The sequence below is a fragment of the Cryptomeria japonica genome, chromosome 3 (genome assembly GCF_030272615.1).
Source record: "Cryptomeria japonica chromosome 3, Sugi_1.0, whole genome shotgun sequence".
Lineage (NCBI taxonomy): Eukaryota > Viridiplantae > Streptophyta > Pinopsida > Cupressales > Cupressaceae > Cryptomeria > Cryptomeria japonica.
Genome location: NC_081407.1, coordinates 157584146 through 157602871, shown reverse-complemented (window position 1 = coordinate 157602871; position 18726 = coordinate 157584146). Strand labels below are relative to the sequence as shown.

The 18726-nt window shown below is 38.2% G+C and overlaps 1 protein-coding gene across 2 annotated transcripts in view; it reads left to right on the top strand.

Moving 5' to 3' along the window:
• The window catches only part of LOC131031020 (uncharacterized), a 114781-nt gene that overhangs the window by 44131 nt on the left and 51924 nt on the right, over window positions 1-18726 (top strand). For both annotated transcript variants that reach the window (XM_057962022.2, XM_057962023.1), the window contains exon 3: window positions 7176-7858. In XM_057962022.2, coding sequence (XP_057818005.1) covers window positions 7176-7858 — 683 coding nt within the window. The remainder of the gene's footprint in view (window positions 1-7175; window positions 7859-18726) is intronic.

Below are 18726 nucleotides of genomic sequence, written 5' to 3'. Positions count from 1 at the left end.
TTGAGGTGCTGGACGTGCTTGAGCTGCTTGAGGTGTGTGTGTGCTTGCTTGAGCTGCCTAGGTGTCTGCATCAGCTGGTTGGCTGTCTACTTGGCATTTGTCAGCTGCTACATCAGCTTCTTATGCCACATCACTATGTGCTTTGGTGGGACCTGTCTCTCAGCCTCCTTTGTTTGTTTTAATATTTCTGAATTTCAGGAAGTCAGATCACTCTTTATTTTCTCACATGCCACAATATGTACTGAGGACTGAATCTTTTATTATGAGGTGCGTTTTATATGGGCCCAATATTATAAGGAGGGGCTTTTTTTTTCTTTATCGTGCCTTAAAGAGCTCGAATGATTTATGTATGGAACACGACTATTTCTAGTAGAAACCAAGATTTAAAAAAACACGTCTTTTTGAAATCGTGGGTGGAGGCGTGGTGCTGTTGGAGTTTATTTTTGTTGCCAAAATCTTGAATTCTCTGTGCCGTTTTGAAAAAGAGGAATCTTTTCAAATGAAGAGTATGTTTGCCGTTGTGGGTGGTAGAGGTGTGCAGGCATCACTTTATTGCTAATCGATGCCTCTGGTGATATTTTCAGACTCTTCTTTACTTCTTCTGAGTCGTTTTTTTAACGAAAGTTGTGTTTGAGGAGACTGAAAAATAATTTCAGACTCAATGTTCGTGTAAATAGAGAAAAGGCGACATTAAATGGTAAGCAATAAAATTTCTGAGATGTGGCTACGTTTTTGTTGGCTGTGCCGGAAAATGGATAAATGATAGTTGTTGAGACACATGGTATATCCGACTTACCAAGCTCGATGGTTCGACTTGACTGTTGTGTAGACGTTTTTTAATAAATGACCATATTCGTGGTCTTGATGCTGTGTAGGTGTCTCATTGTTTTCAAAAACACTGAGACTGGGATTGCGTTTTTTTTTTGGAGTGGGGTGGCTAAGTGGGAGAGATATTCTCTCTTGTTGTGGTGATATTATTTCTCTAGCAGCTGGTCGATAAGTATCTTTTTTTGGTATTTTTTGGGGTGTGACTATGAGATATATAACAGTCAAAAATTGGATGAACTGTGAGGAATTAAGTGGAGTTAATGTTTGTTTTAAATCTGGGCAATAATTTTTGACCGGACAATCTGTGGGTGAATGAAATTCAAAAAGGGATATATCTGTTATGAAGAATAACTGTTTTTCTGAGTCTTCAGCTTGATACATGGTGTTTTTAATAACAAACTATTTGAGTCTTGATAGCAGAATACACAATAGAGAGTTGGAGGGACTATACAGAGTTGAAGAAATTCCTTTCAAAACATCCTTTTGTAAGAGAGTTGGTGCTCTCAAAAGTGTATTTTGGTGATCATTCTCAGTTGGTGCTGAGTTGAGGGTTGGTGCCCTCTTGATGTTCTTGTAATCTGGGTTGGTGCCCACTTTAAGATATTGAAGAGATCCTTGTGCCGTGGTTTTTTACCCAAAAGGGTTTTCCACGAGAAATTTGTGTCTGTCCATGTGCTTAGCTTGCATTCATATATTTACTTAGAAGTGGATTTAAGTTATTGTTAGAAGTTTTTTAAATTTCTCCAATACTGAGTCACCCCCCCCTCTCAGTATTGGCTGTGTTTCTCACTCTCTTGAGCAAAGTCCTCCCAAATGCTAAACTATGTGATCAATTGGAAGACTCCAAGGTTCCTAATGTCGGGTCACGACCTGTGGATAAGCACAGTTTGCCGTTGTGATTGTTGTTCCTCCAAGGGGCCTTATGTTGAATGCTTGAATGCTTGAATTGTTGGAACGTAGATCCTAACTACTTGCTTGGAGAATAAAAAAGGGCAAAAGACGTAGGGTTTAAGAAGACTACGCTACTCCTAAGAATGCAAGAGACAATGGATAATCTTTGGTGAAACTCGACTAAGCCTTGCTTTGACATGCAAAGCAACAACTCCACAAAGCTTAGTGCAATCTTCCAAAGAAATTAGATGATTTTCAAATCATTATCAAGCATAGACACCATCAATTGAATGCATATCAATGATTGAATAACAATTGAACTTAAGCTCATTCAAGTATTCCACTTGACCACACAAGGCGAATTTGCAATCAACAAACCGCTAGTCGTATGGATTAGGAGTTTCACCATGAATCATACACAACGCTCTTTCATCCATCTAATTAACATGAAACAAATGAGAAGTAGAAACCATGTAGCTTGTTGAAATAACACCTTTCACCATATCTTTAATGAAAAGTGTACTTCCATTTACAAGCCTTTGCAACAATCTCTTCTTCTCCTAATCTATTCTAACTTCTAGCTTCTATCTATTCTTCTACTTTTCTATCATTAACCTGCTATTAACCTCCTATTCGCTATCAACTATTAACCTCTATTGACCTTTACAAATTAGAGGGAGAAGCCTTTTATAGTGCTCCCTTTACAATGAGTGGCCAGGATTGATTTTAGACCAATGGACAAGATTACAAGATGAAAACCCTAATTAGGGTTTGTTACAACAAACTCTTCTTAGCCAATGAAATAATTACAATATTTGGACACATGTCTTCTCTTGAATATTTGACCAATAGATAGTGGGGCTAGGTACATTGGAGTTTGTGTCCCCATGGATGAGCTTGGTTCATTGAATCCGAACATGTTGATGTAGGACCTTCTGATTGATGGAGTAGTGACTAGGATGACACCTCAATTCACTTGTACTTGGTAGATCAACACAAAATGCTTGAGCAATATCTCTTGATACTCAACATTATTCACTTGCTCAATGTGGTGATGATGATGGGAAGCATCGTTATGGTCGAGTCAATCCCCCGTCTTTGCTTGCTTATCTTGCCCTGAGGTAGTTGTATGATCTCTCCCTTACACTTCAAGGTTTTGACCTCTTCATGTCATCATGGTGCGTTGAGAGTTCTTGAATACCTTGAGTTCCTTCTTGTGTAATCACCCTCCTTGATACCCTTGTGTTTGCCGATGAAGTTTTCCCCTTGGAGTTGCATGGTGTTTTGGGTCTTGTAATCCTCCTTCTCTTATTCTATCAAGGTGTTGCTTTGCAATTTGCATCATCATCCTCTCACATCTGCAAAACAAAACAAATATGGTATCAAATACACATGATATATAAACTCACTCTCTTAATTTGATATGATATCTGATTTTTTTTTTGTGTTGCTTGTCTGATAGGTGCATTTATAGGGGAGGTCGCTCCTTTCCATTGACAAAGGAAGTGAGTTCGCTTCCTTCCAATGGCAAAGGAAGCAAGTTCGCTCCCTTCCATTGGCAAAGGAAGTAAGCGAAATTGCACATACTTAGCCAAATTTAAGGTTTTAGTTAAAAAATCAAATTTATTGCTCAAACAAAGGCATCGCATCATGATTCAAAACGTCTTGGGCCCCGTGGAAGGCAGATGAGGGAAGTTCGCTCCCTTCCATTGGCAAAGGAAGTGAGCGAAGTAGCCATCCAGCTTGCTTTTTGAAACTTTTTTCGTCCATTTGACCCTTCTCACCAATTCAAGCCTTAAGGTTTTAGTCTCCATGCGCAAAGATTCATCAAATTATCTTCAATGAGTGCCTTGGAAGCCATTTTGCTCCCTTCCATTGGCAAGGGAAGTCACTTCGCTCCCTTCCAATGGCAAAGGAAGTGAGCGAAGTTTGCACTTTCAACACTTATTCCATCAATTCAATCCTTCTTATGAGCAAAGGTGAGGTTCCATGCAAGGTAAAGCATTAGAAATGTCCAAGATCTTGTTCTCCATCGTTCATGTTCATTAAATCATCTTCAAATATGCTAGAGGAGTCAGGTCGCGCTCTTCCAATGGCAATGGAAGTGAGCGAACTTCCTGCCAGTGGCAAAGGAAGTGACATCGCTCTCTTCTATTGGCAAGGTAAGTGAGCGATGTTGCATATACTTAGCCAAATCTTAAGGTTGCTGGTCAAAATCAACTTAGTTGCTCAAACAAAGGCATCATCTCATGACTCAAGATGTTCTGGACCCTGTGGAAGGCAGATGAGGGAAGTTCGCTCCCTTCCATTGGCAAAGGAAGTGAGCGAACTTCCTGCCAACAGCAAAGGAAGTGCAGTTCACTCCAATCAAGGGGCAATAGAAATTTTCATGCACTTAGCTAAATTTTGCCTTCGCAACCTGCCTTTCAATCAAGCGCAATAAACCCTCTTGACTTGACACCTCTTCTCACATCACTTCATGTCACATCTCACAGGAAGGGCAAAGGAAGGCAGTCAATGCCAAGGAAGGGCAAAGGAAGTGACTGTTAATGCCTAGGAAAGGCAAAGGAAGTTACTGTCAATGCCTTAGTGAAGCACTTCATTACTAGCCCTGCAAGCAAAAGATGAGTCATCCATTGCAAAAGCCTTGATAACTGGCTGTCTTTATTCCATCCAAAAGAGAGAGACGTAACTTGATTTCCCCCTGGCCTCTTGACATACTTCTTCAACGCTAAGGCTAGTAGCAAAAGACTCTAGACCTGCCAGTGGCTAAACTAAGACAACTAACCTAGAAAGCGAAAAAGTGGGGGTCCCCATTTGCAATGGGGCAATGTGTGAAAACGTCACAACAGGTATGACCCCTAATAACATTATGTTCTAACAGTGTGCATGGTTTTGTTCTTGCCGAGCGCTTAAAGTTCAACTCTGGGAAAACATCTTTTCACTGAGTTATAACTGTAGGAGAAGCTAATAGAAGTCTGTCAATGTTTAAGGCAGATTTAAATACCAGAGAAAGAGGAAAATGAAAAAGATGAAGAGTAAAGACTGAATTTATTCCATTTGTAAATTGAAGAAGTGAAATGGCACAGTGGAGAAACTGGGTTACAAAGGACAGTGTGCCATAATTGTTGCAGACTGTGAATGTTCAAGAACATAAACAGGGAATATGTGGTCTGTGTTTGGGAAAAGAACACAGAAACTGTGGATGATAGTGATTTGATGCTTCAGGATTCCTTTAGTGATAATAGAGAAGATAGTCACAAGTCTAATGTGCTGTGATGACTAAAACGAGCACCTAACAAAACTGTTGAAAACCAAAAATAAAAGTAAAAGATTTCTTAGAATATAAATGATATGGTGTACCAACATCTGATTTAGCAAGGACGATTGAAATTTTGGAGAAGTGAAAAAAAATTGTTTTACCATCCAGAAGCATGAATTAAAGTTATTAAATCTACAGTAGGGACTAGTAATTTGCCTCACAGGTAGCATAGAACAAAGATTTGGACTGCAGGCCAGTCAGTCTTACCCCATTAGCTTCTTTTTTGGTGTTGAGATAAACTAGATCATTAAATGTGAGGTGAAAGCTAACATCTTTGTAGAGAGAAGAGATATTATCTTTCTTTATGCATTTTATTTCCTTCTCTTTATGAACCTTGATTTCATGATATTTCTTGCCGCAAACATTTTCAAATCTCTGCCTCCCATTCTATCCATCTGTTTTTGCAGGGATCCATCAGACACCTTTTTCTAACAAACATTTTTAGTCTTGGGGTTTGCAATTGGGATTGCATGAAAAGTGATTAGAGTATTTTCAATAAGATGTAGAGTGGTAGACAGTGATAGACAAACCAGCTAAGGCAGTGAGCAAAGTTTCATTCCAAATTTCAGTTGTATGTAGCTTGCCATATGGTCATACTGATAGTTGAGCAAGAACAAAATAGATCTGCATATTTTATTAACATCTACAAGGCATGATAGATTATGATGTAAATCATGTTTTCCTTGCAAGCGTTATAAGATTCCCTAGTAGGTACACATAAAGAGAATCATGATAACACTGCTTAAAAGCTTGAGTACCATCCTGAAGATTTTTTGCCCTTATTTTTCCATGTTTGTCATAAACGTTTGCTGTACAGAACGTTTTCTTTGGTGAAGAGTTATTGGAGCTTATAAAGTGAATGATTGAATATATTTAATGCTATAATGGCATGCAGTGATCAAAGAGACAATGTGCTCTATTATCTCAAGCTCTGGGCGTGTTAGAATGCTTCAATTTTTCACAAATATCTGCACTAGATCCTATATTACTAACTTTTTGACATCAATACAAATGTTAGTCCAGGTGATGGAAAATTTTATGGCCTCCCTTTTCACCAATCTGCAATTTAGTTTCTACCACAAACATAATGTTCACCATTTGCTAAAACATTTAGCAAATATTTATATAAGAGAAGGTAGATTGAAAAGATTTGTTTTAATGATTTGCTTGTTTACAAGATTGAAACTGAGAGGGAAAAAACTATTTACAATATATAAGGTAAATGGACAAAAAAATTGCCTTGTGGGATTCCTTGAGGGGGTTCTTATATGCCAATATGGAGTGTTGTTTCGCTGTCATGTAGCATACATATGTCCAACCATTCTGTTTTCTTCGCAATGGAATTTGAATATGATTGTTTATGTTTTTACCTTGTAGCTAGCACAAGTGCTCACTTCATTCCTTGCATTAGCTTTAACATTGTAATATATGTATAATTGTTAATATTAATGTTGGATTTCTGATATAATTAAAAGGATGACTTTATTATTGCGATTATTTTCCATAGATTAGTACCACTAGTAACTTGCATTCTTTCTTGGATAACACTAATGCACGTGAGGTGTTCCTCTTATTCTATAAATTGAAAGAACTGTCAAGGACTCAACAGTCTTATACTTAGAATATATATTTCATCAAAGCTTTCCCTGGGTCATACTATCAATGAACAAAAAAGAGAAAAGTCACATGGCATGCTGTGGGGTACATGGTAGGTCTTCCTGCTGATTCTAATGTAATTTTCTCCATGGTTTTATAGTTTATAGAGGAAATTCACCAACAATATGTTTTTTGAGTTTGTTGATCACATTATAATTAGCATATGGGACATTGTGTACAGTGTCCTAACTTTTCTTCATAGTTGCATGTAAGTTCCTCATTTTCTATCAGTGAAAACAGTATTTAATTAATACTTGCATTTTATTTTTTTATTTGATACTATTGCACAACTGAACTATTTATTCTTCCAACGTTTTATTGAGTTATTTTATCTCCCTCTCTTATATCATAGCTTCATATCTCATTTGGGCTTTAATTTTGTAGTTATCTGCATTCTTTTTTTAGTATTGTGTTTGTGATGTGCGTGCCTTTGCGTTTGAGAGAAAGAGAGATCTCACTTGTGTACATGGATTTAAAGTGATAGAAACTCAGAGGAAAGAAATGAGGAGATAATGGGAGCTACTTCTAGACACTCGCATTTATATCTGACAGATTCTGGAGAAGCTGGAGAAGCTGAACCTTTACAAGATTTCTCAGCCGAGCACCTGCATGGTACAGAAAATGTTGGGGCAGAACATACATGGCCTTCAGGGCAGATGAATTCTGCTGATGAACAACATATTCATCTAGTTAACAATTATTATGAACTGGAGAAAAAGAGACAAGAAGTGCTACAGCAACTTTATCAATTAAATGGTTGGAATCATCAGGTCACCAATGAGCAAGCTACCTCAAGTATGCAATGGAGTGGGTGTGGGCAGTGTGGTCAAGATGCTTCCCACAATTCATTTTATCCTCCTATGCAAGCTTATAGCCATCCATATTCTCATTGCTGGTTCGATCAACCATTACCATGCATGGGACCTTGCAGCCACTGTGCTACCTGCTCCTCTTTGGGTGGTGGCCTTACAAATAACAACCAACCATATAGTCACTGTCAGTTTAAAAATTCTATGCATTCTCCTTCAATGAGAAACACAGTTGAACCCTCCAAGACATCACTTGCAGCAGATGGGCTGGCGAATACTATCTTGGAAGTTGTGAAAAAAGCAACTTCAACGGTGAAGGCAGAGATGCCTAGAGGTGATGATATATGTGAAGGCAAGTGATAATAACAATCTTCTCTTACAAGTTAATATCATGTACAGATTCATTTTGCTACCTTTTAGCTTGTTCTAGATGAAACATAAATGCTTTATTTTTAATTTGTCAGTTTACTTTTTGGTTTTATTTGATTCAGTCAAAACAGAAAATACAAGGTCGTATATTTGTTACTTGATTTGAGCACTTCTGAATCCATATATTTATCAACTTTATCAATCCATATTATATTGCTAGTAAAACTTAATTGAAGGTCCTGAAGGAAAGACTGATAAAAAAAGCTAATAGAAACAAAATTACAGTGCAAGAACTGACATTTTGATTCACTAGATATGCTAGATAAATAGGCACATGAATGTTCATGTTTTGCTTGATCAGTTAATTTGAGGGAGTCAATGATCCCTCAGCTTGCTTGGAGCACAATGGAGGCTGCAATCCCTGATAAACACAGGGCCCAAGCCTGTGAGCACAGTGGACCATCAGCAGGATGAAGACCATGAGCTCACCAGCTCAATGGAGGTTTGAGCCCAGGTGGCCGTTGTAACAACACTGCCTCAATATTAATGCATTATGCCATTTATGACACACTGATGTTCATGCTATGCCCAAGGATATATGTTTATAGCTCTAAGTTGACCATTTACTCTTTAGGCTAGCATCACAAGTAGTAAATCAGAACACATTAATAAATGTTTGCATCCATGTGTTAGCATCTTAATTTGTCCTTTTCAGGACAACATAATGGAATAATATGTAAGGTAGAACCTTCTATCGAATTTGACGGGGAAGCTCCCTTTTGAATAGTGAATGAAATGATATATTCTAAAAATTGGAAAATTAAAAATAAAACCTAGAACTAGCAGCATTTTTTTGAGTATGCAGTACCAAAAAACTTAAAGTAACCCTATATTTTGTTCTCAGGGTAGTGCTCAAGGCTATTCAGTACTTTGAAACAAGACAAGAGGTTTTATGATGATCTGCCTAATGTGGATAACAATTAGCAAATGCTCATGCTTTAAAGACACAAACTAAAATGTGTAAGTACAACACAAAGATTGTATTGAAAAGAGACACACTATAGATAAATTGAATCCAAGGGAGTGTGTTTAAAGCTACAATCATGAACTTCAATGAAAACTGCAATACAAAGCCGGAGATCTCATAAAAGACTTTGAACAACAATTTGAGCAGCAAGTAGGCATAACAAATTCTATTGAAATTCTGAGAACCAATAACACTTAACAAATTCTATTGAAATTCTGAGTACCAATAACACTTTTATTTATAAGAGTTCTACAAACTTTTTCAAATGTGATTTATTCAAGATAAATAAAAGGCGCATTGCAGCTTCTAGACTAAAAATAGTTTGCTTGTGCAAAAAGTGATATTTAAATACAAATTTATCCTAATTAAATATATGAACTGAAATAAAAAATCATAAAAATAGATTTTTGTCAAAAATATGAAGTATCTAGGAATAGATCTTTTAGAAGGTACACTAAAAATAGGACTTCTTTAAATAGATCATCTCAAAAATAGCTGGCCCAAAAATAAATACAAACATGAAGAGTAGTGATTGAAAAATAGAGAGCTAAGAATAACTACCTTTTGGTGTGTTTTTTATGCATGCTCAACTCAGAATAAAATACCCTGAGATATTGTATTCTCTCTTGATCAAAATCTTCTATGTGCTGAACAGTCAGATTGTGTGATCACAAAGACGACTCCAAGGTTCTAGATTCATACGGATAGTCTCAGTTGGTTTGTTGTGATATGTTGGTAATCTCAAGGGGGACTTACACAATTGTCTTAGGAGTTGATCAATCTAAAGATTTTACTGATTCCTGACCTTTTATTTTGGAACGATTTTCGATAAGTTCTAGTTTAATCCTATTTGGATTCAAAAAAAGGCAATTTAGGAAGATAATTCTAGTCCTAAGCTAATCCTATGAACTTGGGAGACGCAAATTACAAACGTGGAATCAAAACCAATTCTTGCTTCGCCAAATTCAACAACTACACAAGAATGGTGCAATCTTCTATTCATATTATTCATATTCACCAACATTTTGAACAATGAATAAGGCAATAGAAGTTAAGTTTCTGTTACCGGTTCAGGCTAACTTTGCACAATAACTGAAAATCATCCAATCATCAAAAGTATGAACCCATCATTCCACATTGAGCAATTCCTAGACAAGATTCACCAACAATTGAACAATGAATTATGTCTTAGCACTTAAGAAGTATCACTACAACAATTTCTCCGAAGTCTCTCATATGAAAATAAATGAAATGGGGAGGGTTTATATAGACAACCCTTATTACAAAGCAACGACCTGGATTGATTTAAGATCAATGGCCAAGATTAAACAGAAAACCTAATTAAGGCAAACTATTGTAGTTATCCAAATTGGACCAATGAGAAATGAACATTTAAATAATCTAGCTTTCTTCTAGAAGCAGGTATCCCTTATCCTTTTCCTTGGTGGCAAATTCAATGAATTTGGTTAGTATGGGACCTAGCTCTTCCATTGGGACATGTGGCAGGATGTCAAGTTTGTACTCCATCAGGTCCATGTCATCTTCACACGTGACAAAGGTAGTCCTCCAATCAATTTCAAGTTTTCGGAAACCACCTTCAATGGACATGAAAGAGGGTAAATGCTGTTTTTGAATCAAATGTGGAGAAGTGGAAAAGTTGCCTTGGACTTTGGTTTTCAAGTTTTCCACATCCAAGTCTCTATCTCGGACCTCTTCCTGCTCAAGCACATCAACAACTATGATGAATACCTTGTCTTGGATAGCTTTGATTGTTTCTTCAATTTTGGTACCATCGTTCTTCATCTTTTCCAAGACTTCTCCTCTAGCTACCAAGGCATGATACCATGTATTGAAATCATATGATGTCCTGGCCTCAATTACTTTTCCTCTGACCAAATCTTGCTCAGGAATTTCTTTCAACACCTTCAAACATGGTATTGTCTTCTCTCGGATGGTCTGGAACTCCTCCCAAAATTCAGCTATGCACTGGATTCTAAACAAGAAGGAAGAGACTTGTCCATAGACTTGTGCCAACTCTTCCACAAATTTGGTGGCTTATCTGCAATTTCAGCAATCCATTCCTTAGCCTCTTGGGCTGCCATCTTCATTCCTTCAAAATTTTCAATTGACTTTGGTGGAAGAATCAAAGGTGGAGCAACTACCGCCTCTTCTTTGTTGATGGGATTTACTAAGTGCTGGCTGTAACTTTTCAGCTGTTCATTTTCTTTCTTAATTTTATTTTTCTTTTCAACTTCCTTCCCTAGCCTTTCTTAGATGGTGCTGATGGACATTTCAAACTCTTGGACTTCTTGTTCTCTTGTGGTAGGACCTATGTCCGCATTCATTATTTCATACTCTCCAAGAGTAATGTCTTCTTTGGATTTATCAACTTTTGGAACAGCCACCCGCATTGAACGGAATCCTGTGCTATCCTTATGAAGTAAGGATGTGTTTGCTTTATTTGCGTCCACAAGCCGGTTCAGTCTTGCTAGGAATTCTGTTGAATTGTCCATTGGTTGGACTTTTACAATAGCCTTCTTTTTAAATTCTCTGCAGTAACCAACTTGGCAGTGATGGCTGCTCAATGCCATTGTCTTCTTGGTTTTCTTCATTTTCCTCACTTTCCTCAATTCCCTTGAGGGCGGAAATCATGCCTTCTTGAGAACCCTCTTCCAAAATTTCAACTTCAACATTTTCAAGGTCCATATCAGCTGTTGTCATTGGATCATCAGGAATAGCTTGCTGCTGGATAGGTTTGATATTTTATTCCTCTTGATTTGAAGGAGGGATTTCCATTTCCTTCTGCTGATTGTCTTCAGCTGGAGCTCTGCCCCTCGCTAGTGGATGAAACAACTTCTTATATCAAATAAGTGTTGATTGCAGAAGTTGCCTTACTTGTTTTCTGCTTCTTCCCTTTTGGACTTTCTCTTGCATCCTTTTGTCTCTTGGAATTCCTACTTTTTGGCCTCTCCATGTCCTGTGTTGCTTCATCACCCCCGAAAGAACAATAATCCAAGTTTCTCATTAAATCATAAGTTAATGCGATGCTCTACCCTTTTAGCTTGAGAACTTGTTTTTCTACCCACCAATTGGTAAACTTCATGATTGATCTCATTAGTGTATCCAAATCTGAAAGCTCAGGTCCAAACCAATCTGTTTCAGGAAGGGGTTTGTCTTTCTCTTCCTTGTAGCCTGGCTGGGTGAAGATTCCATCATCTTCCAACTAATCTGGTATTAGAAAAAGGTCAAGTGCCTTGATCATGCTGACTGGTAGTCTGGACCACATTCTCTTCCTTACTTCATGTTCATCATCCGCATTTGCCCAAAAGTCTTCAAGATCAACTCTATGTTTGTACCCTTTTCCATTCACGCTTTTGAATGGCGATGGGGATCAAAGTTAGACCTTGATCGATAGAATGAAAATGGATACCATTGCATTTCAACATATGCATTTTCCGCTGCTTGGGCTAATGGGCATGACTCCAACATCTTTCCAATGTAGAGAGGGAAGGAAACTCCTGCTTTTTGCTTGGCTCTTTGGATTTTCCCAAAGGTATCCAATTGCTTGATGACTTCAAGTAGGACCATTTTGTTTCTTGGAAACTTTGGAAGTTTATATGGGCACCTCGTGAATCCTTGGATTCTTAGGTATGTGAGTCTAGGGTCTTGAATATACCAAGACCCGAACCTACTTATCAACTTTTTTGCTTCAGGTGTCGACCTTTGATGGGTGCCACCTTGGAGTGTCTTGGTGATATACATAAGGAATGCGTCATTAACTCTCTTGAAGCGAGACTTCTGCTGTATGTGCAATTTTGGGTAGCAATTGTACACCTTGAATTGACTGTCTCTTTTTCTCAGGATGGCTCTGCAAATCAGTCCCTTGTATTTGTAACACCATGCAAGTACATAGATGATATAGGAACTCATGTAAAAAGACTTGGTATGTTCCAAGTTCCTTAACTGCTCATCAATATTGTTATTGATTATCCTTGCCCAGTTTATCATCTTAATACTTGTAGTGCTTTCATCAATGAAGTAGTACATCTAGGGCTCATATGAAGAAGCTTGAGGATTTCCCATGACCTTGTTGAGCAAAAGAACGAGGTCTCCATACTCTTCATTGAAATCAGTTCGGAAGAGTTTCTTTGAGACCTTGGAATGGTGAAGTCTTGGTTTCAGGAGCCATTACTTGTTGAGTTTTTCAGTGCAAGTGATAGGATTAGCTTCAAAGATGGCCAAGGCTTCATCCTTGGTTTTGTATATGGTAGAATTGTAATTGGGAATGCCAAGTGCTTCTTTGATGGCATCTTCTCCAACTTAAGCTCGGACTTTGCTATCAGGAGCTACAACTTGTCTTTCTTGAGCGTTGTAATGCTTTGCACATTTTGCCATTAGCTCATAACAATGCATTGCTGGAGGAAATCCAGCTGCTTGGACAATTCCATTACGCATTGTTGACTTGTTTTTTATGACTACGTCGAACACAAAATAAAGTTGCCTAATGGTCACTTCACTCTCTCTTGATCAAAGTGCGATTGCATGCTATGATTGCAAGAAGTTCAAATAATTGACTCCAAGGTTTCTTTATGCTACGGACGTGACTCAGTTGGCTGATGTGAATGCTGGTAATCCAAGGGGCCTTATGTTTGCATCGTTCTTTCACTTCTTTGCTGTGGCTGGAACTCCATCGGATATAGCAAATCTGTGATGCTTCTGCTTCGAACGAACTAAAATGAATTGAAAATAAAGGGGAAAGGGTTTAGAAGGATCTAAATCTATTCCTAAGGGCAATGATAACAATGAATAGTATCTGGTGGACAAATTCCAAATAAACCAAGCTCTGCTTCGCCAAGTTTAACTACAACTCCGCAAAAACCGGTACAATCTTTTGAGGATGATGAAGGATTTTCATATTGAGAAAGTGCATTTGAATACCCAACATGGTGCAATCTAAACGGCTGTCCACAACCGAACTTAGCACAAGTTTAGTGGCTCAGGCTAACTTTACACTGCAACTTACAATCAGCAAGATGCAAAAAGTATGAACCATGGAAATTCATTAGACACCATTACATTCTCCATCGAAATCAAAGCACTTTACTATTTCTAATCTAAGTGAGGAAGGTGAAACCATGCAAGCTTTGAAAAAATAACTTAAGTGGACCCCATCAGAGAACAATGTTTCACTGTTATTATCTCAAAACTTATTGCAACAATTTCATACAAGTCTCCCTCCTCTTACAAATGAGGGGGTCACCCCTTTATAAAGGCCTTAGGCCATGATTACATGCAAAACCCTAATTAGGGTTTCACCCTAGAAGATTCCCCACTCAAGATGCAACAAGGTGGGAATCAGTAATAAATACCTACTAAGCCCATGTACAATTAATTCAAAAGTACCCAAAATAGCATCCATTGCGCATTAAATGCACCACCTCTTTCAAATTCGCCCAACATGTGTTGAATATTCATCCATGCAAAAATAATTCCATTATGTCATAAATGCTCCATCATTTCCACATGTAGCGGCTGCATGCAAAAAGAATCTACCACAAGTTCAACATGCAATGACTGCGTCGCCATTTGGTCAAATATTCTAGCAATGAATTTGCCACCATACTGCCATGCATTCAATAGATCCTCGCCATGCAAGTGGACCTCGTCGTCGTATATTTGCTCCTGCACATCTAGAACTGTTGGAGAGAGAAAATTTGGTTCAAGAAGAATTTTCTTGAAGTCTTCAACTTTCCTTTCTTGGAGAAGGTTTTCCATCAATTTTCACCATCTCCTATTTTTTAGGAATTTTTCACAAATTAGGGTTTCAAGTCCAGGAGGGAGAGAATTCTCCTATGAATCCAAATCTATAAAAAAATTGAAATTTGGATGTGATTTGATACCCAAGAATGGATTTTTCAAAATTTTTCTTGGGGGAAATTTCTTGTTCAGTTCATCCTTGATTCCTTCCTTGCCTTAGAAATAATCTTCAATTCATCCTTGGGTGTGATTTCTTCCTTGCTTGGAATTCTGTCCTGAAGGAAGGAATTTTTTGAATTTTGAACTTTTCTTCTTGAACCCTGATTTTTTTACGTCTTGCTTCCAACCTTGGGCACATTTTGGAATTAGAGAAGAAATTTTGGAAATTTGTTCCTTGAGGAAGGAATTTTTGTGCTCTTTGAATTCATCATGTCCGCAAGGAGCTCTTTGACCAACTTTTCACATCTCCTGTTTTTTAGGAACTTTCCTAAAATTTAGGTCTCGGGTCTAGGAGATAGAAAATTCTCCTACGAATCCAAATCTGCAAAAAAATTGAAATTCAAACGAGATTTGGTGTCTAAAAATGGATTTTTTAGAATTTTCCTCGAGGGGATTTTCTACTTTTTCAATCCATTCCTAACCTTCAATTTCCTCCTAACCCTTGGATTTTCATGCCTTAGACAAATTTTCAGTTTTCCACCTTAGGCATGGAACTCCCCATGTCTTGGAATTTCATCATTTTCTTGATTCTCTTTGACTTAGCCATTTCAACATTCTTTCTTGGCCAAGGCGCAATTCCTCAAGGAGGGAGGAATTCATGATTTTTTTACATTTTCCATGTATTCTTCATTTTGGCGCCCCTTCACAGTGCTTGGGCGGATTTTGACCATGAAGGAGGAATTCACACTTTTTCCATTCCTCCCCGACTTCTCCATTTTGGCGCCCTCCATTACTCATAGGCACAATTCTTCATCGAAGGAGGAATTTTGAACCTTTTCCATTCTTCCCTGACTCCCTCTATTTGGCGCCCTCCTGAGGAGTAGGGCACAATTTTGTGCTTGCCAAGGATTCAATGCATTTCAATGAATTCCAAGGTCACCTCATTCTGGCGCCCTATGACCTTCTTGGGCAGATTTTTGACCTTGTCATGGAATTCACAATATTTTCCATTTTCCATGTTGACCTTACTTTGGTGCCATGCAAATTTCTTGGGCAGATTTTTGCTTTATCAGAATAGATCAAAGAAACGGGACTCAGATTTGGCTCGGACTCGGCAAGGCCGACTCAGACTTGGACTCGGGACTCGGCGTCAGACTCGGCTCCAGACTTGGCTGGACTCGGGAAGGTGAAAAACTCAAGAAATTTAGAGATTTTTAAAGATTTAAAACTTGTTTCAGACACCCTTTATTGAATACACCTTAAAGACAAAAACATTATCAAACTCGGCTCATTTGATTACATACACAAGTATACATCAATCACATAAGCATAAACGCAAATTGTAGCTGAAGAAAATAACACACATAGATATATAAATATTGTCAAATGTATACAATATTACAAAACTCATGGAATAAAAAATCCATGTCATCATATGATGATCATCAAATGTTTCATACAAATACCAAAGGTAAATAGTAAATACTAAATACAACTACAAGTGTACAAGCCTATGGCTCAGAGGGTCGTGCACCCTGGCCCCCTGCGAAGGCATTTAAAGTAGGTCCTGGATGATTCAGTAGCCATAGTCGCTCCTCGTGACACCATGCCATGCTCACCAACATCAAGAACAACTGTGTCATGCTCACCAACATCAGGAACAACTGTGTCACTCTGAGTCCCAGTATTTCCTATCTCTGCTCGTGCTCTCTGCTCCTCCTCTGCCATGGCTACAGCCTCAGCCTCTATATCTACCTGGTCGATCCAATCAATGTCATCATCACTAAATACAGTTGTAGGAGTCCCAGGGGCTATCTGATTCTCATTGGCCCACTCTGCTTCAAGATCAACCTCATCTAGAATGATAGGAGACATGTCAACTATTGCATTCTTTCTCATTCTCAGGCGGAGGTTGTAGTGAACAAAGATGAGATCATTCATCTTCTCCACAGATAATCTATTGCGCCTCTTGGAGTGTATGTGCTCAAACATACTCCAATTGCGCTCACAACCTGATGCACTGCATGGTTGGCTCAAGATGCGAATGGCCAACTTCTGAATATTTGGTGTCTCTGGGCCAAAAAAGTTCCACCAATGATCTGAGTTTGAAATGAGAAAAATAAATAAAATCAGTCTCACTCATGAACTCATTTAACAAGTTACAATATAGTATTGAATAAAACTAAAATTAAGCCTTACAATTTATTTTTACCTGGCATCATAGTTGTCCTACCGTCTTTGGCGACAGGACAAGAGAAAGTCTCCCCTTGTGCATTTGAGAACAACTGTAGCTCTCAAAAAAGGTCTATCTGAGAAGTACCAGCAGGTCCCATCTTCTCCATGATTGCATATAGCCCATTAAGGACCTCCACATTAGCCTTGAAAGAAGGGATAAAACGGAATGCCGGATTCAGATAATAGGCTGCCGCATGGATGGGCCTATGAAGTTGATGATGCCATCTCCTATCAATGATCTCCCAAATGGGACCATACTTGCTCTCATCTTCTCCATAGACAAATTTGATGGCCTCCTTCGCCCAATCCATGCCCTCATATATATAGCCCATTGCGGGCTTATCTCCATCTGTAACTCACAACAAAACCACCAAGGGCTTAACAAACTGCAAAATTGAAAATATTGTGTAATTTAGAAAAATGAGCAAATAAGAGAATACATATAATAAGTTATAAAACATGAAGTTAAATTGTAGAATTTATAAAAAAATTACCTTCCCTATCTCATCACAAGGGACCCAAAAGCCTTGCTCATCAAAAACGCAGTTTGCCATATCTTTCCCTGCAGGGGTGGTAGCATAGGATGAGGAAGACCACTCCTCACCAACAATCATACGTCTCAAGGCAGACTTAGACCTAAGCATGGACTGCAATGTGAGGAAGTTTGTGGCAAATCTTGTGATTCTTGGACGAGCTAACTCCTTCTGCTCTGTGTATTGTCTCATAAGAGCCAACACCCATGAATGATTATATACAAATTTGCAGACATTTCTTGCCCTTTCTACACATCTCTTGACCCATGGGATTTTTCCAATATCCTCCAACATGAGGTCAATGCAATGAGCATCACATGGAGTCCAAACTATAGATGGGTGCCTTTCCATGAATAGTCTACGTGCAGCAACATAATTTGTTGCATTGTAAATTGTAATTAATGGAGGTACAAACTACAAGATAGTAATTAATTTGCAAACAAAATTAGTTTGTAATCAAAAGTCTACCCGCAGCAACATAATTTGCTGCATTGTCGGTCACCACCTGTACCACGTTCTCCTCACCCACATCTTCAATCACCTCCTCTATTTGCTCACATAGGTAGGCGGCATTCTTGCAATGGGCGGAGGCATCAATGGACTTGATGAAAACGGTGCCCCCTGAAATAAAAAAATAAAGCTAGGTCAATGATCATTCAATAAACCATTAGATAAAAAATAAAAAATTAAAGACTATATGAAACTAAAATTAATCAATCACCTGCGGAAGAAACAAGAAAATTAAGGAGAGTTCTATTTCTCCTATCTGTCCAACCATCAGTCATGATGGTGCAACCTTTAGTGCTCCATATCTGGCGTTGTGTTGTGACCATTTCACACATCGCCCCATCGCAAATGGGGACCCCCTCTTTTTGCTTGTTTTTCGCTCGTTTTCGCTTTCGTTTTTAGGGTTTTGTTAGTCAGTTAGTTGTCTGGATTTAGGGCCAAGCCTTAGGGTTTTAAATTTTGCCTTTTCAAGCCAGAATCCAGTCGTTTTTTGAGAGATTTTGAGCTTCTTTTCTAGAATGCAAATTTTGAATGCAATGATTTCGCCAAAATGGTCTAATTTTCAATTGGAATGTTCATGCAGAGCTTAAATTTGTCTAAGTGTTGACCGTTAATGTGAATTTTTTGTCCGAT